This window comes from Lonchura striata, chromosome 7 (genome assembly GCF_046129695.1).
Source record: "Lonchura striata isolate bLonStr1 chromosome 7, bLonStr1.mat, whole genome shotgun sequence".
NCBI lineage: Eukaryota > Metazoa > Chordata > Aves > Passeriformes > Estrildidae > Lonchura > Lonchura striata.
Genome location: NC_134609.1, coordinates 22,609,713 through 22,630,899, shown reverse-complemented (window position 1 = coordinate 22,630,899; position 21,187 = coordinate 22,609,713). Strand labels below are relative to the sequence as shown.

Below are 21,187 nucleotides of genomic sequence, written 5' to 3'. Positions count from 1 at the left end.
TATCCATCTATTCATGCTTCAAAACATGAAGCACAATACGAAGGTCACTGGAGGCAAGGGGAGATATTTGCTTGTTCAGACGGATTAGGGACCTATCTTGCGGCTGTGTGGAAGTGATTCTCATCTTGTCTAACTTAGATCTAGCACAGTTCTGCACTGTGGGATGGGACACCCTTAGGGCAGCTTCTGCTGTGGCTTATTCCAGAGACTTCTGTCTCCCAGCTGGAGCAGTTCTTCTTTAGCTCAAGCATGAGCCTTCAGGACTGTGATGTTCTGTACCTGCCACTGGCTACCGTGGCATGTTTGTTGAGCTGTAACTGCAGTAGATTTTGCTGTCTTTCTTAAGGGAATGGTAAGAAGGAGAGGCTTTGGAAGGAAAGGGGAAGACTCTGATGAGTTTAATCTTTGTGAAGAGAGCTGTTGTTGAACACATGTGTTCCTTAAAGCCCCCACTCTTGACTTTCTTCTTTTTGCCAGACCAGTGGAAGAGAATGTCCAAAGTCTTAAGAAGTGCTGGCCATGATCTTGTGCCTGTCAAAGGAAACCTGATTGATACAATCTGGACAGATTGCCCTCAACGCCCCTGCAAGCCTCTCATCACGCTTGACCTGAGTTACACAGGTGAGTAGCTTAACTCACAATAGACAAGGGTTGTTCCCATTGACCTATATCCCCCTTTTGCTTTTCTCTTAAAAAAGAGAGAGAAAAACAGTACCACGGCACAGTGCGGTCACTATGAATAAGTCAAGAAGGTGATCAAACCTTAGCTAATGACCCCTCTGTCCTCAAAACTTCAGAAAACCATTTTCTAGAAGTTGGGTGACTTCAAACAAATCCATGGGCATCTAGAAGGCAACTCACTGTTCATATCAGTTATTAGAAAGGAGTGAGGAGCACAAGTGTGATATGTTGGTCTGTGTTTGCATCACCATCCCCAGCAAAGTTAGGGACTGTAGCTTTTCCTGTTGTGTTTTGCAGGGCTCAGCTGGAGAGACAAAATTGTAGCCCTCCGTTCAAAAATGGCTGAGAGGAAAGTCATGTGGTTTGTGGTAACGGCCTTGGATGAAGTAGCATGTAAGTCTTTGCATCTCCTTGCTCAGTTCTTTGTACAAAATAAATGTTCTTCCTACCTTGGAAAGGAAGAACCATGCCAGGGTGAGAGGTCCTTATGAAAGCATGTTTGTTAGATGTCAATTAACTTCTTATCAAGTGCAGTGCTGGTAACAGGTCACAGACAGCAAGCCTGTATTTTTGCACAATGCCTCATTGCACCAGTGCAACTCCTGAGTACAGTTTTGGCCCAGGAAATGCAGCAAATCACCACTTTTGAAAAACAGCCCAGGCAAAGGGAGAAGGTCACATACAAAGCCTGAGGCAGTGTGATGGAAAAAAAAGACCTGTGAGATTTTCTTGCTGTAAAATATCCTGATGCCTCACCCATTGGAAAAATGGAGACTGTTTTCTGCTGTGGAGTCTGGGCTATAAACAAAGCAGTGCAACATGTGGCTTTGTATACATAAAGCAAGGGTGGGGTACGCAGCATTCACAGTAATCTTCCTAATTGTCACAACTTCTTAAGTCAGTCTCTACCTCTCCAGTATTCAGCCAATGCTTTGGTTAAAACAAGTATGTCAGGACTCAACTTGTTTTTCCAGATCATCTCAACCCAGGGTCTCACTAGAGTCCCCTCTGTGTTTGGGGCCCCAGGATGGTTGGGTCTCTATACCCTGGCTCCCAGCCCTGTGTGTAGGAAAGAAGAATGGCCAGAAACAGCAGTGGTTTCCCCAGGACTGCTGTCCTAGTACTGTGTGTCGTTTTTGCAGAAATCACCAGTGCGCATGCTGCTGTAGGGGGGTGAAGCCAACTTGATGAGGTCCGTGGGCTGTTCTGGATCTGGGACACTGAGCAAAGAGCTTTTTTTGTGAAAGAAGTACTTCTGAGAGTGGTGAATATGACTCCTCCCTGGGGAGGCCTGCATGAGCAGAGATTGTATGTCTCACCTTTTCAGGCGCATCTCCAGTTAAATTACTGATAAATGGGTGCCCTGAGGTGGTTTCAGATTAAATGTCTCCAGCAAAGTGAAGCTTGGTTATGTATGAAGGGTGTTAAGATGAACCAGAGAAAATCACAAGAGCAGCTCATTTTCGGGTGCCTGGTTGATTTCTTATCCTAAATGGGGAAGGGGAGAAGTTGTTTTAATTGTATATAATTCAGTTCACTATATTAAACTCCAGACAAGTTTCTGGGGACAGAAAAAGAGGCACAAAGGAGATTGTTGTCTTCTTACTGCTGAGTGAGGAACGCTGGAGCTGGCTGAGTGAGGAAGTTTGTACCCGTGCAGTAAAAAGTTCTTTGTGGCTCTTTCCTGCATTCAAGTGACCTACTGCTTCCCTGGAGAGAATTAAGCTCTATTTTTACTTTCATGGCAGAATTTGCACAGTTCGGTGAATACAGTGCTCGGTTGTAATTTAGGACATGTTGGTTCTTTTCCCAGCTGTCCTGCTGGCTGGCCTTATTGGCTTGAGTAACTTATTTCAGCTAATTGGATACCCTGGAGTTTTTATTTGACCCTAAAATCAGGATTTTAGAGATTCTGAACATCTACTTCCCCTCTTGACTTTGTCTGGAGTTGTGTGGCATAAAGTAGTTGTAAAAATTAGCTAAGATTCTACAGTCTGAATCTGAGATATTGGAGGGGCCCAAATTAGAGGCCTTTTTGGGGTATTGTATCTTGCCTATTGTGTCTTCCTCTTGCCTCAAATGTCACAAGGGTTGGAATGAAATGATAGTTATTAACTTTGAAGTTTACTGTCTGTTACAAAATAGGGTTTTATTGCATTGCACAGACCAGAACGGGCAGACCCTTCCTTTTTTACACGTGTCCTTGTCTTTCCTTGCCTGTACCTGCTTTTTTCCAAGCCAGCCCTCCTTTAGAAGTTAAACACCAGTTTAAACACCCGGGAGTGTTCATACTGTGGTTCTGGTGCCATCTCCTGGCATAAATTTAGGATTGGCAGGAATGAAGCAGGCTGTGGGACAGCTGGGTGGGAGCTGGACTCACAGACTGCACCCGTGATGTCTCATTGCTTGCCTTTGTTTTTGTGAGATTATTTTTGGCTTTCTCTAATGTTGCAGAAGATGAACCAGGACTGTGATTCTTGGTGTTCTTATTTTTCAGGGCTTTTCAACCTTCGAGGCTCTGATGTCGAGTACAATCCTGTGTTTTTTGCATATGCCATCATAGGAGTGAACACAATCAGGTGCTTGTATTCCCTTCCCCAAGATGCATTTTTTCTGAGGAAAGCTGTTCTAGCAAAGTATTTGTCTTTTCAAATACTTTCAATACCTATGCTTGGGTACTTTAATGTCCTTTCTGAGCTCTTTTGTCTCCAACATTACTTATCCTCCTCCCCTAATCAGAGCTAGAGAGGCAGCCAAGAGCTCTGCTGCACCTTGGCTGGCTTGCTGGGTGACCTTGAGCACAATGGCAGAGTTCTCTGTCTGTCACCCTGAGATAATATGTAGGGCCTTTGGAGCTCTGGGTGAAATGTGGCTGGCCTGGACATTACAAACTTTAGGGAAAAGTCTAATTGCTGAGTCACTTCAAAACTACAGGGACAGTGCAGGAAAATTCCAGGGCTGGCTTATAACAGAAGGCTTCTTTCCTGTGACTGCCCCACACACTGAGCCTCAGCAAGCACAGTTTCCTTTGGAAGCACCTGTGAGCTGCTACCTAGATCCATCTAAGGTAAAACCTGGCTGGGTGAGTGAGTACAGGCTGTGTGAAGGTTGAGCTGAACTTTTCAACTCAGTCAAAGTGAAAGCAGTATGATACTTAGAACTGCAGTGGCTTTTCTCTTTCCAGATAGTGCCCTTAAAAGTTAGAGAGTGGCTGTTACTTGCTTCTGTTACTTTCCTGTTTCAAGCACAGTGGTGGGATGTAGCCATTTTGACTGTGTCATACAAATAGAAATGCTGTCAGCTCTTTCCTCTCATTGGGGTGGCAATTCTTAATTTCAAGTTGGGATTTAAACTGTGTGAAAGCTGGTGGTTAAAATGGCATAGGACAAAGTAGAGTGCATAATTCATGATCTCCTTTCTCCCTGAAATGTTGCCAGACTCTTTTTTCCTTCGCTCTTTTATTCCAGCCACTGTCAGATGTGGTCTCACCTATTTGATCTCTCCAATTTGTTTCTCAGGCTCTTCATTGATGGTGACAGGATGATGGATCCAGCTGTGAGAGAGCACTTACAGCTTGACTCCACCCTGGAACCTGAGTTCAAAATCCAGGTGATGCCCTATGGATCTATCCTGTCAGAGCTGCAGGCTGTTGGTGCCGGCCTCTTGCCCAAGGAGAAAGTGTGGCTCAGTGACAAAGCCAGCTATGCTCTGACTGAGGCCATTCCCAAGGTCAGTGGCCCTAGCAGGGGAAAATGCTTTTCTCTTCTCTGCTTATTTTGGTTAGGAAGGGTGTTAATGCGGGAAGCTAGCCTCAGTTTCCCCTCTGTAAAGCCCAGTGCAAGCTGGAGCTTGTGCAGAAGGGATCCAGCCATGCTGAGGTATTGAGGGGCTGTTAATCCTGGGGTTGCTCCTGCTGAAGCTGCCCTTCCAACTCACTAAGCCGATTTATCCAAAGAATTGTCAGCTTAAGATAAAACAAGTACAGTGAGAGGGGAGGGAAGAGGAAGCAGGGTGAACTCAGGTCATTCTGCCCACGGGTGGAATATCAGCCTCATGTGGACAAGCAGCAAAAACTGGAAACTTGCAGGAAAGTTGAGCAGGTCTTCTGGGAGAGTGCATTTGGCTTGATTTGAGTGTCTGAGGGTGGTTGCCCTTATTTTTGGCTTGAGGATATCAGGAAATATGTGATGTCCTTTACTGAAGGCAGGAGGGAGAAGATGACAGTTTTGTAGCCTGGAATCCTGTGAGGACACAGATAACCTGCAGGCACTGGTTGTTCATGCACTTAGTGCATCTGCTGAGGGACAGTTGTAGCATCAGAATAATTTCTGCACAGCTATACATGCTGTATCTTGCTATCCTTTTGAACTTGCTGTCTGGGACTCCCACCGTCCACCTAATATTCTAATAGCAATGAGTATACCTAGGGAAGGACACAGCAACTGTGGACAAATAAGCTGGTTTCCATGCACCTTGTGTACATCTGTTGTTTGATCTTGTGTACATCTAGAGATCACATTCTCTGGAATACCATCCAGTTTACAGTGATGTCTAGTAACAGATACTGTGAGTAAATATACAGGTTTTTATCCTTGTCCAGGGTTAAATCTTCAGACACCATCAATCTATTTCTAGGCCTCCTAATGCAGGATACTGACAGCATAGTGTCTATGGAACAATCAGGATAAATTGTTGTTCTTTTGACTTCAGAGTAGAAAGCCCCTTGCTGTAGTTGCAGTCAATGGCCTATCCCCAGTTTGGGTAAGCTGCTGTAGTTGATTTATGTGGAGTATCCATATGGAGAAGTACAGAAGGTCTGACCTAGAGAATGGAATATGAGTTGGAGTGACATTATTTACCCCCTGAGCACTGGAAGTTTTGGCTGATACTGAGTCATTACAGTGCTGCATGCAATGTCGTGTGTGCAATGGGGAGAGTCCCTGCCTCAAGGAGCTCTGTGCAATAGAAAACAGGCAAGGAGGACTGAAATGTCTTGATTAAAAGCCACTTAGAGAGTTGCTGAAAGAGCCAGAGTTTTTCTAGTTCCTCCCTGGCTCTCCACCACTTCAAAGCACTCCAGGCCAGTTGCTCAGCTGGTGTGAAGAGCACCAGTGCTGGAAGTCCATCTACTGTCTGTCTCCATCAGAGCCAAATATTGACACTGGCAAAAATCCATTCCATTATTAAACACAGATCTGCAAACCCTTTACAGATTTGTTTACAGCTGCATGTAAATATACTTTTCACAGAAGATTAATAGTACTTACCAGTATCTATAAAGGGCAAGCCAAACTAAGAATCTGACTATTTATCCTGACTGATAAAAGGACTTTCCTGACTTTCTTGTGACTTCTTTTATAATTTAGTTTCTGCATTATGTAGTGTAATTGTTTTGCTGTTTTTAAGAATTTGGAAATTATAAGCCTGTAGGATTTATCTGAATTTAGTCTTTGCAGAGGATCTACTGGGCCTTTCCTTGAATTTGAGTGATATATATTTGTATGCTGATGCATTTAAAGTAGTAAACAACATGCTACTTGGGCTATGCTTCTGTAGGTGCTCATCCCATCTCCTGATATATAATGGGTGGAGCAGAGAACTGAGCCAAAGACTTGGTTCTTCTGATGCCAAGTGTGATGAGATTTGGGCAAGTCACCTCAGCTGGTGAATTTCTGAAGATGTGCTGAAACCAGCCAAGCATTCCTGCTAATCTAAGGACAGCTGGTGTTTGAGGAAGTGTGCAGTAGTAAGGGATCAGTTACTAGTTGTTAATGCAGAGTCACCCCATCCAAATACAGGAAAGCTTTGTCTCAAACCACCCATGTAAGCTCCTTTCAGAACTGGCAGCATGTAAAGCTGAGCTTTGCAAAGACCTTGCATGTTTCTGGGGGCCTTGATGTGTTTGTCAGAGCTGCTGATCATTGACAGTGGTGGTGCTCAGTGCTTGGTACCTGGCTGGGTACCCTTTGCTCTCTGCTGCTTGAGGGTGACTGTCAGGTAACAAGTCAAGGTGGCTTTTAGGTTGTTTCCACAGCTTAAGTTCTACCATAGCATCAGGGATTAGTGTTTCTCATTGGCCTCTGGGCCTTCAGTGTCTGTCACCAACAGGAATCTATAGCTCAGACATTGATGTAGATATATGGTATTTAGGATATCCAGGTCTTCACCCTGCTTCATGACAAGCTGTTGTTTAGTTCTTCGGATTTCCCTATGGCTGTTCTTCTTTCAGCTGAGGACTCTTTCTCCTCTCTGTTCCCCAGTACACTTAGCTGACTGCTGGCAACCAGCATCTCACAGTGCTGAAGGTTGAGAGAGGCTGCCAAAGTACAAATTGTGGCCAGGCTGAGTTATTAAATCTGTAGGATTATGTAGTCTGACTAATCCACAAGTAATCCCTGTCCTTCTGCTGCAGGCTTACCGATACCTCACCCCATATACCCCCATCTGCATTGCAAAAGCTGTGAAGAACGCAGCAGAAACAGAAGGCATGAGAAGAGCGCACGTAAGTGAAGCCTTGAGTGTCTCCTTGGCACATGGCAACAGGTTTGCTTTACCTTTAGGGAAAGAAACAGCATTTTCCTTTCAGTTTTAATGTTTTGGATAAAAATCAAATAAGAATTTGGATGGCAAGATAAAAAAAGGTCTGTCAGACATCTACTGCTGTTGAAGCAGGTTTTTTGCTTGTTTTGCATTCCCTTGAAGAACAACATTTGCAATAGTGTGAGGAAACAGCCTTGCTCTGTGGGAAAACTGTGCAGACTTGAGAAATGTTGTTTGCAGTGTGGGCCCTTAAAGGGATGTTGCTAGTTCTGTTGTGTTTGTCAGTGGAGTCTTCAAATTGTTATCATTTGAATAAACACAGCCTAAATAACACAGAAATCCTTCGACATGTGGTGCAAAGCACAGGCCAAGATGTTCAGAAGCAGCCAGTGTCCTCAAAGCACTCTTTTAGTCTTGTCATTATGACACTGGAAGTGAGGCTGATTTCCCAGGAATCTTCAAATTTTCAAGCAAGGAAAGTTCTGCCTGTGAAACAGGTTCATGGTGATGCTATACTTTTCTCTTATCTCCTGTTGGTTTTCAAGCAGCAGTTTTCACAATAAGAAAAATTTGCCAGTTGAAGCACGGCTGGCAGTTTTGGGCTTGTCCCATATTTTCTGCAGCTTCTTGGGAACCAGTACTTTATATTTCAATGCTTTTCTCTCTTTATTAGTTAAGGGGAAGTAAAAATAGTTGTACTGAGAAGAGGTACTTTGTCACCTGCCACCTGAGGGCAAAATTGTGCCTTGTTCTTGCACACATCTCCTGCTTCTTGCCCCTTGCATGCTGCACGTAGAAATAAAAAAGGAACAAAAATGGGGGTCATAAGGCAAGAGAGCCAGAAGCTGTGTGACAGAGACTGTGTGGTGTCTGTGTGCCCAAAGGACATGTTCCCCTGTCACGTCACCAGATGTGTTGTGTGGTTGTCTTCTGCAATCTGAGATGCAAGATCTTGGCTGCTGAAGCAAAATAGTCTTGAAAGTGATGGGTGGGGTAAAGCCAGACTTCATACAGTGAGATATGTCCCAGCAGTAATTATTAACATTGATTTAACTCTCCAGATACATTTCCAATATTTATATTAATTACAGAGTGCAAAACCTGAAGATACCTCTTTGATCATCTCTTAGTTTGTGTTTCTGAAATTCACAGGTTGAATTCTTTTACATCAAAACCTATTTATACTGAGACTTGGTACATCTTTCTCCTTCTGAATTCCCTTTTCTTGTGCCTATTTTAACATAGATTAAAGATGCTGTTGCCCTGTGTGAGCTCTTTAACTGGCTGGAAAAAGAGGTATTGTATAATTTTTTTTTAACTTAAAAGTTCTATTGCTGTGTAAAATTCTTCATTGGCATAAACTTTTTGCTAGTCTTTATAGTACCTTTACTAAAAGTGGGGAAACAGTTGGGGGTTTATCTGGTGGTTTGGGTTTTTTTTTTTGTAAGGATTTCAAACATGGTTTTATCCAAGGTTGAATTAATTTTTTTGAAAACATTTTATACAGACCAAAGCTTGAATGAGTGAGAAATTACCTGAGCAGGGATAGTGTAGTGTTAATGCTGTCTTGTGCTGGTTTGGTAGTGTAAATCATGAAATAATATTAAGCTTCATACAATACTTTGGAATTATTTTCATGATAATCAGTGTTGTCTGCCAGTATGAACAAATTTGGCATTTATGAATGGGAGGTGCTGTGAAAATGGAATAAAACCAAATTAGTTTTGTATTCACTGGGTTAGAAGTACACAGTGGATGTGCAGAGTGCCAAGTGTTACACAGCAACTTAGTAAGCTGTGCCACTTCATGTCTGAGTCTATTGACTTTATTTATGGAGAAGGCTTGATGACTTCTAGAGGGTGCCTTTTTACATGTCTGAGTACCCCAAGAAGTCAGCCTCAGGGGTTATGAAACCTAGCTCTTGCCTTGCTTCCCCTGTTTCCCAGTCCAGGGGAAGTTGTGTCACAGGTTTGAATCTATCAAATGCCTAAAGTAAAATTTAACACACTTTGTTTTTTCTGCAACTGCTTCCATTCCTGGTTTAAAGCATGAAATTTCTAACAGCATGGGCTGTTAAAGAGAGCTATATAAGCTTAGTGTCACCTGACTTCAAAGAGATGTTGCCTTGTGAGATGTTGCCTGTGCACATGTCAGTGAAGTTAGTACTGCACTAACTGCTCCCTAGTCAGATTCAGCAATCCTGCTGTGACTGTCTCCACTTCCTTCTTCTCAAATGCCCTGCACAATGTTGCTGGGTTTGTGTTTGTCATTACTGAAGAATACGGACAAAAAACCTGGACAGAAGCCACTTCCAGGGTTTCATAAGGCACAGACAAGACTCAGTGTTTAAGCTTGCAGGGTTTTCTTTGCTTGTTGCTGCACTAATACAACCCATGTCCTTGTCCACTAGGTTCCAAAGGGAACAGTAACAGAAATAGTCGCTGCAGACAAAGCAGAGGAGTTCCGCAGGTAAAAAGTAAATCTACTCTGAGGAGGTTTTCTGGGTGGCTTTTTTTATCAGTTGTTTTTATTTTATTCTTAGAAATGTATCTCACTTGCAGGTATATTTTACTTGAGGACCTTTACTAATGGATTTATTAGAAAACTTGAAAGAGTTAGGAAGAATTGGGTCGCTTGGGAAATAGAAGTCCCAGCCCACTGGATCCTGTCCACTTTCCTTTTGACATAGCAATGAGGAGTACTGCAGGTTAGGACACTTAAATGCAAGACAGTTGGTTCCTTACCACAGACAAATGTATATTTCAAAGTTAGATTTCTTCCTCTTCTGATAGAGAAGGAGCACCATTTATTTTGAGAGTTACATTTGTACATCAGCAGGAACTCTAAAATGCCTTTGAGTAAATAAGTAACAAAGTATAAATTGTTCAGCATGTCCCTGGATGATTTGGGTAGTGAATTTTCTTCTAAGGAAAGAGTAGATCTAGAAGACAGGTTTCCACATGGCTGGGAGAAGAGGGCTTCAAATTGTACATTTCTTCTATTCAGATTTATTTGTCCAGGTGGCTTTTAAGGCCAAAGGGAAGGCTGAGGTGATGTGAAATTGAGGAAGGGGTACTCCTAGGTGCTTGGTGTGCTCCTCTCACTTGTGCTGTAGTGATGACAATCTTTTCTTTCAGTCAGCAGAAAGACTTCGTTGAATTGAGTTTTGCTACCATATCAAGCACAGGTCCAAATGGAGCCATCATTCACTACAAGTAAGAAAAATACATCTTCTCCTTTCAACCTTTAGCAAACATAGTTGGAATGAACTGTATCACTTCCTCATGGAGTCACAACAGAGTACTCCAGGGAGATGTTGATTGCTTTACTCCTTACTCCTCTTTCTTTACTCCTTAGTAAGCAAAGATCTTTCCCTGTTGGCAGGATGCATGTTTTATAATGCTGATCTGCTCAGGGCCATAGAAAAGGGCTATTTCAGGGCTGGAAGTCTGGGAAGGATGAGTATGAAGTGCCACAACTGTTCTGAAATACATCCAGAAACAGATGTTGAGGGTTTTGCTGGAAGCAGCAAAGCTCAGTACTGTATTGCCATTTGCTGTGTACAAATCCTCTCCTCAGTATGATCCCCTGGCTCAGCATGTGTGGGATTTCCATCACTGCCACAAGAAATCAGAGCCAACACATCCAAGCTTGTAGTTAATATGGTTTCTGGATTGCAGATGTAGGCTGGTGACATTAAAACTGTGGAACAAAAACCTTTGTGTTTAACTGAACAGGCCAGTTCCTGAGACCAACAGAACGCTGTCAGTGAATGAGATCTACCTCCTGGACTCAGGAGCACAGTACAAGTGAGTGGACAAATGGTGCTGAACTGCCATGTGTTCTTTCTCCATGATCTCTGCAGGGTCAGCTCACATTTGCTTTGGCAAGCAAGGCAATGTGGAGGTCTGAGTAGATCAGGGCTGCTGACAGGCCTTGCTGGGGTCAGGGACAAGATGTTGAAGTAAGTTCCCATCTGAGTCCCATCCATCCCCAGTGTGATGGGAGCTGTGCTTTAGCTGGTGGTTTTGGTATTAAGTTGCAGGAACAGCGAGCAGGCCTGACTGCCTTGGCTTAGCCTTGGGCTGCTTACTCAGCAGCCTGCACAGCTGGGTGAGGCACCTACCTACCCTGCCAGGATCTGCCCTGTGGGCAGATTTGACTGATGGTGAGGTCAGGACAAGGTGGGGCAAAGAAGCAGGACACCCTGTTGTGCTCTCTGCCTTTTCAGAGAGACTCAGGGTCATGATTCCTCATCCCAGTGGCTACTTGGGTCTTGGGTATGTTTTAGGGAAGGCATCATATATGAAAACTCACTCAATGCTGTTTTGATGGTGCCATTCAGTGGCCTCAGTTCCTTTACTGTGGAGCTCTTGACACCATGGAAAATGAAAGAAATGATGTTTTTAACCACTGTAAATAGATGAGAAGTGGCTTGTTCAGGAAGATGCAGGACAAGCCTGGCTGCTCCTTTGAGATGGGCTTTGTCTTTAGAGCTATGCCTTTTTGTTATGTCAGTCAGGAAGAGCTTTGAAAAAGAACCATACAGACATCCTTTGATAAGATTTTTACAAGGAGATCTTTTTTCCTCCCCTCTGATGGCCTAATTAAGGATTTCCTTAGTGCCACTATGAAAAGCAACCCTTTGGATACAATGTAAGCTGGACATCAATGGCACTTACCACAGCATTGTGACGGGGATGCTTTGCTCGTCCCTGCTGAGAAGTTAAACCGTGAGCTCTTTGTGCCCACGGCCTGTGTGCACTGGGGAAGAGCACAGGGACAGGAGTGAGTGTTTCAAAGGGAACTCGTTATTTCAAGAGCCACTGCACTGTGTTTTTGACAGCTGGCTCAAAATGCTATTTGCAGAAGGAACTTAGAGCCAGTTTCTGACATACTAGATTAACCCCTATCCAAATGCAGGATCATTTGCAGAAATCTTAGCACAAAACATTCTGAAGATGAAAGGGATACTGTCCTCCCTTACACTTCCCTTTTCTGAGCTGATAGCTGTCATTTTTGCAAGAGTGTGTGTTTGTGTTTTAAAGCTGTTAGTGAATTGCCTTCCATACAAATAGGCTAAAATTGGCCTGTTCTCAGTGGACATGTACCTGTTGCTAAACCTCAAATTAGCATCATTTTTATGAGAAATTTAGATTCTAATTTGGGAAGAGCTTTGGGATGCCTGTGATTGAAAGATAACAGTGTGAATTGTAAATCATTATTGCTACATTTGTGGTATTGTGTCCAGGAATTTTTGAGATTAGGAGCAGTTACATCATCAAGCCTTGTGTAGCACAGAGCAGATGACTATCCATTTATGAGCTTGGTTGGTTTGCTGCAGTGTGACTGGGTTTCCTGTGCACTCTCACTTGATATTTCTTTTTCCCCCATCCCTTTGGTTCCTGCATCTTTGTTTGCCTCTGAAGGGATGGTACAACAGATGTGACCAGGACAATGCATTTTGGCACACCATCAGCCTATGAAAAGGTAAGTTGGGATCACAGTGTGGTTTATGATCTGACCCTTATTATTAGAGATACTTAAATTAGTAATGTGCTCTATTGCTATGTAGTCAAAGTTCTCTATGGAGTTACCATTTATTTACCAGTATGTGGCAGCATTTGGACAAGGACTGAAAAAGGAGACTATCATACTTCAGACTTCCAAAATATAAACTGTTTTAGAGAATTGACACCTTTCTATCTTAAAATGCACAGCTCTCATCTGCAAAATTACTTGTTTCCTCTAAGAAATAAGAAAGTCAGCAGACTGTGGATGAATATTACTGATTTGTCCAATAAGGGAGCCAGGGAGTCTAATTTAATGTAAAGCTCAGTGTCTGCTGCAAGGCTCCAGTCAGATTGTGCCCTAGTATATGATATAAAAAATCAGTCTCAGACTTACCTGAAAAGATCTGTATTGGAAATTTAACAATGTAATTTTGTTTATTTTAAATTGCTTCTTTAATTTTTTATTAATCTTAATTAATGAAATTAAATTAATTTTAGTTTAGTGACAAAAATATGCTGTAGGGTATGCCCAGGAAGTAAAAGTACAGCCACAAAGAAAATCAGTCATGTAGACCAGGTGAATGCTGCTGCTAAACCTGCAGTCTGAGTTTGTGATAGTCTCTCTGTAATTACTGGAGAGGGGTCTTCAGAGTGATGCAAACTCCTTCTGCTCATGGTTTCCTTTGGCATTATCAGACAAAGAGCATGATCAAGTTTTTCCATATCCTTTGCAGTTGGCTACAAGATGCATCCTCTCTTTCCCTTCTTGGGGAGTACAAAGCTTTTCCTTTTCCTCTTTACTTATGGCACACATTTTTTTGACAGGAATGCTTCACATATGTCCTGAAGGGACATATAGCTGTGAGTGCTGCCATCTTCCCAAATGGAACCAAAGGTGGGTTGGTGACCTGGAGTGTTTTGACCTTGGAAGAACCATTAAGTGGTCTGAGAGCAGTGTTATGATTGACAGGTCTAGGCAGATTGGACAGATGTTGATATTACTGTCTGTTTCCATCACAAGAGCTTGGATTCTGGATTACTGATGCCTTCTCTCTCAGCTTCAACCAGTGCTGAAGATTCTGAGGTGGGCAGTCTGAAGGATTTTGGAAGTGCTCTGGCTCTAGGGTGATAGTGATGTTCATCAGTCAGTGGCAGTCTAACACATGTACTTGGAGGTTGTCTTTATTCTTTACTAATGGCCCTATCAAAATGAGAGGTCACTTTCCAGCTTCATAAGGACTGGCTAATTCTCTTCCAATTACTGTGGAATCTCTTGTATCAGTGGGAAAATACATGGGAATATTACACACAAAGGAGCTAGTTTTATTTTATGACAGAGAAATTGGGATGTATCTATCTGCCTCTGGTGAATTTGTTACAGAGTAATTTTCTCCCTGGTCACACCTTACACAAAATCAGCTCTTTTTAGAGATTTCTTCAGTTTGCATTCTTGTGTAGGAAAGTTAAAAGCAACTGCACAGTGCTGTAAGAAACCCAAACTGAAATTGAAGGGTATCTGAACTTGGATACATGGGCTTGGTGTTTGCATGCAGGCAACAGAAATTCTTTGCCCCCTGGCTGAAACTGTGTGAAATGAATTACCTTCCAGGCAAAAAAGCCTGGCTGATTAGTCCACCAAATACAATTGGCAGGTCTCCTATTTTCAGTTTAATAAGTGCAGCTCCTTTTAAAACAGGTACTGAATTCTCTGTGGGACTTCTAACCATTTCCTGAAAATGTCAGTAGAACAAGCAGCAGTGCAATGTTACTGTTACAGCCATCTCTTGAAGACCTGTATAATGGAAGAGAGTAGGGTTCTTTAGCTGAGAAAGGGATTGAATGTCAGAATTGCCAAATCTGCCCTGTAACTTCTAGCCATCCAATGACTTGCTTTCTTTGTTGGTGATGAGGCTTTTTGAGGGGGTGGTGGTAAGTTTGGTTTTTTGTTTTGTTTTGTTTGTTTTTAATTTTTTTTTAATTTGAACCTTCAGTGTGATTATCAGGTCTCTGAGGGAGTCTGATTTGATTAAATTCTTTCTCCTTGTCTGTCGACAGGTCACCTTCTAGACTCCTTTGCCCGCTCTGCCTTGTGGGACTGTGGCTTGGATTACCTGCACGGGACAGGACATGGAGTTGGCTCTTTCCTAAATGTACACGAGGGTCCTTGTGGCATTAGCTACAAAACCTTTGCAGACGAGCCCTTGGAGGCTGGCATGATTGTCTCTGATGGTATTTAGCTCTGGTGATTCTCTCTGGTCACTGGGGAGGGACCAAGCTCTTTAAGATAAATGTGACAGTGATGTCAAGAAAAGGCTGCATCAAAAGCTCTGGGCCTGCCTCCTCAGCTTGCTGTTTTAGTTGTCATTTAAACTCTCAAGATAAAGACCTTCAGATTAGCTTTTCACCTTCCATGAAGCACCTTTGCAGTGGGGTGCTGCAGGACTGCTTCCTGCTCTCTACAGCACAGGCCTCAGAAGAGCTGTGCTGACCAGCTGGCTCTGGCATATTGTGGAAGAACTGGCTGCAGTACAAGGTGGACACCAAGCTTTCAGGAGCTAATCCTGTCTTTGCTATGGGCTATTTGAGGCAGCTGTTAAATCTTTGCATGCCTTATTCTTCCAGTAGTAAATTAAAGCCTGCTGGGGTTTGCTGAGACTTACATTCCTTCAGGGCTGCAAAGTCCTCTCAGGAAGTCAGAGAAACACTAAAAGAGTGCTTTGGGGAAGGGGTTACCTACCTGTTCTTCATGAAGACATTGGTGTTTTCAGAGTTCCTGGTATTTGACCACAAGTATTCTATGCTGTCTTGAATTCCAAGGAGATTCTGAAGCTTGAGGGCTGGCTGTCTGGTTTCTTCTCTCTTTGAGAACTTTTGCTGTCACCTTGCTCGGGGCTTTTGTGCAGATTTAGTAGCGTCAGAAATTTGTTTGCCTCTGTGGTTGCCTGATGTCAAGATTGCTTAGTGACTTCAGTGGACTAAAGACATAAAGGGGAAGTTTGGCCATAGGGAATAAGTACTTGCAGAGTGCAGCAATGTGGCTTACTTAATTACTGTCTGTTTCTGCAGAGCCTGGCTATTACGAAGATGGGTCCTTTGGGATCCGAATAGAAAACGTTGTCCTTGTCATCCCTGCTGAAACCAAGGTGAATGACCTGCTCAAGATGCACCTTTCTCCATGACTTGCTGGCTATAAAAATTAAAGTACTGGAACTTGATGTGGGACCATGCTGCAGACAGTTAAATCCTACTCAAGGTTCCTGGTGTCCAGGGCTGATTATTGATGAACACTGGTTTAAGTCTCCCTTGATAATGGGAACACAGAAGACAGTTTTGCTCCTGCAGAGTTTCCATGGGTTGAAATGTGTGTGTGAGAGTTGTTTTAAATTGTTTTCTGTCTGTATGTTGAAGCAACTTTATTCAGCCCCTTGGAGTCATTGCTGTAGAACTGGTTAATCTCAAGTTGGGATTTTCCTCTCTGGTAGGGAGCCATCAGTAGCAGTAGAAACAAAACTACAGGCAGATTTTGACATTGTAGTTGCCAGTCTGGCTGGGTTATGCTTTTAGAAATACCAGACTGAAAATGATCATACAGTCATCAAGCTGAAGTCCTGTACAATTTTGACCTTTAGAGAGGAACCATTGAAAGAAGTAACTAAGGTTTATATTGAGATTCTTTGCTTGAGCCGTAAGAAAAATGTTGCTGCAAGTTGCTACCCTCTCATCTGAATGTTACCTTGGTTATTCTGTAGTGAGCGTAATCAGGGTGGGGCTATTTCTAAAATTGTACAATCTCTGTCTTTCTGCTCTAGTACAATTTCAAAAACAGAGGCAGCCTGACCTTTGAACCCTTAACCCTGGTTCCAATCCAGACGAAAATGATTGATGTTAATTTGCTGACAGAAAAGGAGGTAAGTAAAACAGGCTTGCATTGCCTTCTTTGCACTAGAACCAGCTTATTTTGTTCTGTTTGCTAGAACCACTGGCCATTGTTCCTTTTCATAGATCCAGGGAGCAATCCTGAGCACTCTGACTTATTTTTAAGCTTGACCTGCTTTGAAGTGGGTTGGTGAACTAAACAAGCTTTTCAGATGTCCTTCCAATCTATGTTAAATGACAAAGACAGTGAGGATCCCACCAATTATGTTGTTTTGGTAGTTCCCTTAATATGATTCTTGCTGCTCTCATCTCTTTTCCTCCTCCTGCCTTGATTTGCTTCTGGCAAATGTCTGTCTTACCATGCTGTCTCCCCAAGGACAAAAGTGATGACTGTCCTGTCTTCTTGTCTGCATCTGCTTGTGACCAGTCCCATTCAGGCACACCCCATTGCTCAGTACACATGACCTCTGAGCAGACTTCTCCGATACCTGCTCAACAGCGTTTATTTCCTGAAGAGCTTCATACTCTAAGCTTTCTGTTTAAGTCTCCCACTACCTTCTCCATAGCATATTTCATCCTGTTTTTCTACTATACTCCTTATTTTACCTCAGCACATCCTCCTTTTTGGAATCATAACCCAGTTTTGCATTTCCATTTGCTGAATAGGTTGTGAAGGTACCAGGGTCTGCCCTAGGGTTACCTGTTCAGATCGATAGGGCAGCTTGTGCCTCAGGAGTGCATTGTCCAGTTAAAATTTTGCAAAGCTATTTATTAAACTGTGCCAGGATAGCTATTCAGACTCACTAGAGGAAGTGATTAGCAGAGACTTGACTTGTCAGCTGAAATGATTCTTGGCTCCTCTGAAAACACATGATGAATTCCTGCAGTTCCTACCCTCATCGAATTTACAATTAACTTCCATATAATAGAGACCTGTCTCTTCAGGACAGGATTCCAGCCCAGCCTAACAGCTCAGACCCAAAGAACACAAGGCCTACAAATGTTTTTGGCTGTACATAACTTGTAAGGTCACAAACTCTCTCCTGTGTTGATGCTGAATGTCCTACCCCTCCCTTTCTCCAGCGTAACTGGGTGAACGAGTACCATCAGAAGTGCAGGGAAGTGGTCGGAGCAGAGCTGGAGAGGCAAGGCCGGCACGAAGCTCTTCGGTGGCTCCTGCGGGAGACGGAGCCCCTGGCCCGAGTTCAGTAGCAGCAGCACTGCCTGCAGTGTGCAGAACATCAGCAGAGCTCCGTGTTCGATCACCTGCGTCTTCCTGGAGCTCGGCACCACTGGGAGGACATTCTTCAAGCAGCATTTGGAAATCAGGAAGGGATTTCATGTAGGGTTTCTTGCCCACAGCACGTGTGGGTAATGTGGGGCTGAGGAGGGTTACTGTCTGATTAAGTGTTTTGGGGGGAGGGGTTGAGCATAGAAAACAAACAATAAATAAGCACGTTGCCTTTGAAACAGAGGTCTTATTTCAATAATGGTTCTAAGAGGCAATACTGGAATATTTTATACTGTCTGGTTTTTCACTGTGAAAACTCAGTATTTTTGCATACTTAGGTTCCAGTTGCTAAGATGTTACCCACACAGCAGGACTGATTACTGAATAAAAGATTCCAATCTGCTGTTTGCTCCATCTGTCTTCTCTTGCCGTCAGTGATATGTTGGGTTTGGCAGCTTGAAAAAGGACAGGAACCTCATCTTTCCACCCTTACATGTGCATCTAACTCAGACAGGGAACAAATATGTTTAGGACTGCCTGGTGCCAGGTGCTGGGCAGAGGTTAGGGAGAGAGCTGGCAGGAGCACTCCGTTCTGATTTGTGACAGGTCCTGGAAGGATATGAAGTCACTCAGCAGAAGTTCTGTGTGTGCAGAGTGCCCGGGCCAGTACTTCTGTCTATTGTTATGTCTTACTGAGTGCTTGTATAGCCCATGGCAGTGCAGGATGCGTGGGCAGTATCGTGGAACCGCAGCTCTTCCTGGACACAGAGTAATTAGTAAGTTAAAATAAATAAATATGCCCACAGCGGACAGAGGCCGAGCGCCGCGGCGGGCTCAGCGCGGCCGGGCGCAGCGACACCTGGTGGCCGAGCGGGGTAGTGCGGGCTGAGCGGTTTCCTCGGGCATGGCCGCGCTCGCTGCCAGATCAAAACTCAGTTCAGTGTCCGAGCAAATCAAATTCCTGACGTTTCAAAGAAATTTTCTAAGCAAATGGAAATGTTTGTGTGCATACTTTTATTTTCCTCTTCCTCCCCCCAGCTTTTTTTTTTTTTAGTTTTTTCCAAGGAGGTGATAAAACAGAAGTGCAATAAATGCTTTAAAAGGTCAGTATCACTCCCCAGCCACTGCAGAGAGGAACACGTATTTGAACAGTCCAGTGGTTTCTCACCACCCGCTGGAAGCAGCAGCAGAAACCCTGCTCACACCTCAACCACTGCCCGGTGCCTCACGAGTACGTGCTGCCGCTTGGAACAGGCAAAACCTTTCTGCCAGAGGAACCCACTGCCCTTGTGGGTACAGGGTCAGAGGATGAGTGAGGGATCCCCACGCAGGCTGTGCTGGGACAAGGTGGGTCTTTCCCGGGAAAACCCGTGTGTGTCCAGTGAGGCCGGGCTGGGACGCGCTCTGGAGCTGCTCTGCAGGCTCTGCTGGCAGTGACCCAGCCTGGAAAGCTCTCTTCAAATGTAAGGGAAGGTGTTTCCCACAGGAAGGTGGAAGAGGAGGATTTCTGCCAAACAGAGAAACACAAAGCCACACTTCTCTTCAGAAGCCACACTTCTTTTCAACACGCTTTTGTCCCTGTAGCCTAAAGTGTGGCTGGCTTGGACACTTTGGTATGAAGGGGGAGCACAACACCAAAAGGAATTTTCTAGGTTTGATTAGCCTTATTAGACCTTTTCCCCACGTCAATACCCTTCTTACAGCCAGATGCCTGGGACTATTCCCACACGGAAATTCATGGCTCATTCCCATTCCAAAGCCTACTTCACAGGGTCAGAGGAACAACCCATACTTGTGTTCTCCTCTAGGCACCAGTCCTGGAGTCTCAGCAGATCCCTCCCACCATTCACTCCCTCACCACAGCCCTGTGGGCTTTCCTTTCAGGGAATCTGACATCAGCTCTTGGTCACAGCTTGGAGATCTTTGCCCCTTTCTTGGGTTTGGCACCTCAGCAGGGGCACACGGTGTTTTGTAGGGCAGGGCTGCTGACACGCATTCCTAATTAAGGTGTTTATCTCCCTCCCTATTCACTCCTGGAAAACTCAACTATGTTTTTTATCCTGTCCTGTCTGAGCTTTAGGTTTCCAATGGAAATTAAACTTGGATTCTCTTTTCCTTTTATGAGGTTTTGATTTATTCCATTAGTGCCTGCTTTCCCTGAGTGGTCTCCCCCTCTCCTGGTGGAAGGAAAAAGTTAAGGAAGAGAGGAGCAAGGGAAAAATTGAATGGAAACCAATGCCAGATTTAGGTTTTATTTTTGTATGAACCATCCACAGAAATAGCCACAAAAATATGTTCTTCAAATAAAAAAAAATAATTCTGGAAAAAAAATCTCTATAGAGGCTTTTGTTGTTGTTGTGGGAAAGCAGGAAGGAAGGAAGGAAGGAAGGAAAGGGCATTTTCAATAACAACATACTTAATGGTCTACTTTCAAATAATTTTGTTTTGCAGTACTTTTAACCTAGTGGGCATGTTGTAGCTTTAGATTGTGCTGCAAAGCACATTTCTGTGCTGTGAGATAGCATCTCCTACAGGGGTGCATGTGGGTTTAGCCCATCCAGTCCTATCCCTGCACCAACCCAGGAGCTTGGTGGTTGTACCCCACCACCACTATGTGATCCTGTTTCTATCCTTGGGACACAACCTCAGCAAATTCAAACCATACACAAGGTCCATGTGGCCACCCTATTTTATGTCACCAGAGCACTGCCCTCTCTGTCCCCTTCCCAGCTGTTTGTTAATGTTTGTGCTAGTAATTTCTAATTACACTACTGCTGTGTTCAGGGGCTCTGGAATTCTTTGTTCCCTTGGACTAAAAATGTTCTAGCAGGAGACAGACCTTATTTGCCCATGAAGGAAAACCCACCTCAGCTCCACAGCTCCATCACAAATCATGATGCACACATTGGCAATGTGACTGTTGGTGTACAAGGCTTTTGAGGCATATAAACCATTTCTCCTTGGGCAGAGGGATTAATATTCATATGTTACCAGGAACATGTGCTCCTTGCCTCCGCGGGCCAGGTGGCTGCTTGGCTTTTCCAGTCACACCTTCTTCCTCAATCTGTGTGTATTACCTTAAGTGTGCTTGCTAGCAGTAAAATTCAGTTGTTTTTTTAACTTAAATGGCTCATAACTCACCTATAATCAAAACCCCACTATTGTTTGCATGACTATTAAGCTGGTCACCTCCCACAACAGCTGTTGGAGCAAGTTTTGATTTACAGTGTTAGAAGAAAAATTTTGAGAACATGGTCGCTGAGGGCCTCCTCAGCAAATCCATCAAGCCAGTCTGACATGCAGGCTGCACACAGAAAATGGTTGTGCAGAGACACTGCAGGCTGGG

The 21,187-nt window shown here is 43.7% G+C and overlaps 1 protein-coding gene across 2 annotated transcripts in view; it reads left to right on the top strand.

Moving 5' to 3' along the window:
• XPNPEP1 (X-prolyl aminopeptidase 1) overlaps positions 1-18,244 on the top strand; it is a 30,919-nt gene extending 12,675 nt beyond the window's left edge. For both annotated transcript variants that reach the window (XM_077784684.1, XM_077784685.1), the window contains exons 7-21: positions 478-621; positions 979-1,074; positions 3,179-3,260; positions 4,200-4,410; positions 7,094-7,183; positions 8,467-8,517; positions 9,632-9,690; positions 10,359-10,436; positions 10,959-11,030; positions 12,651-12,711; positions 13,560-13,629; positions 14,790-14,963; positions 15,801-15,877; positions 16,544-16,642; positions 17,694-18,244. In XM_077784684.1, the coding sequence (XP_077640810.1) occupies positions 478-621; positions 979-1,074; positions 3,179-3,260; positions 4,200-4,410; positions 7,094-7,183; positions 8,467-8,517; positions 9,632-9,690; positions 10,359-10,436; positions 10,959-11,030; positions 12,651-12,711; positions 13,560-13,629; positions 14,790-14,963; positions 15,801-15,877; positions 16,544-16,642; positions 17,694-17,822 (1,493 nt within the window). In that variant the 3' untranslated portion in view covers positions 17,823-18,244. The remainder of the gene's footprint in view (positions 1-477; positions 622-978; positions 1,075-3,178; positions 3,261-4,199; positions 4,411-7,093; positions 7,184-8,466; positions 8,518-9,631; positions 9,691-10,358; positions 10,437-10,958; positions 11,031-12,650; positions 12,712-13,559; positions 13,630-14,789; positions 14,964-15,800; positions 15,878-16,543; positions 16,643-17,693) is intronic.
• The last annotated feature ends 2,943 nt before the right edge of the window (positions 18,245-21,187 follow it).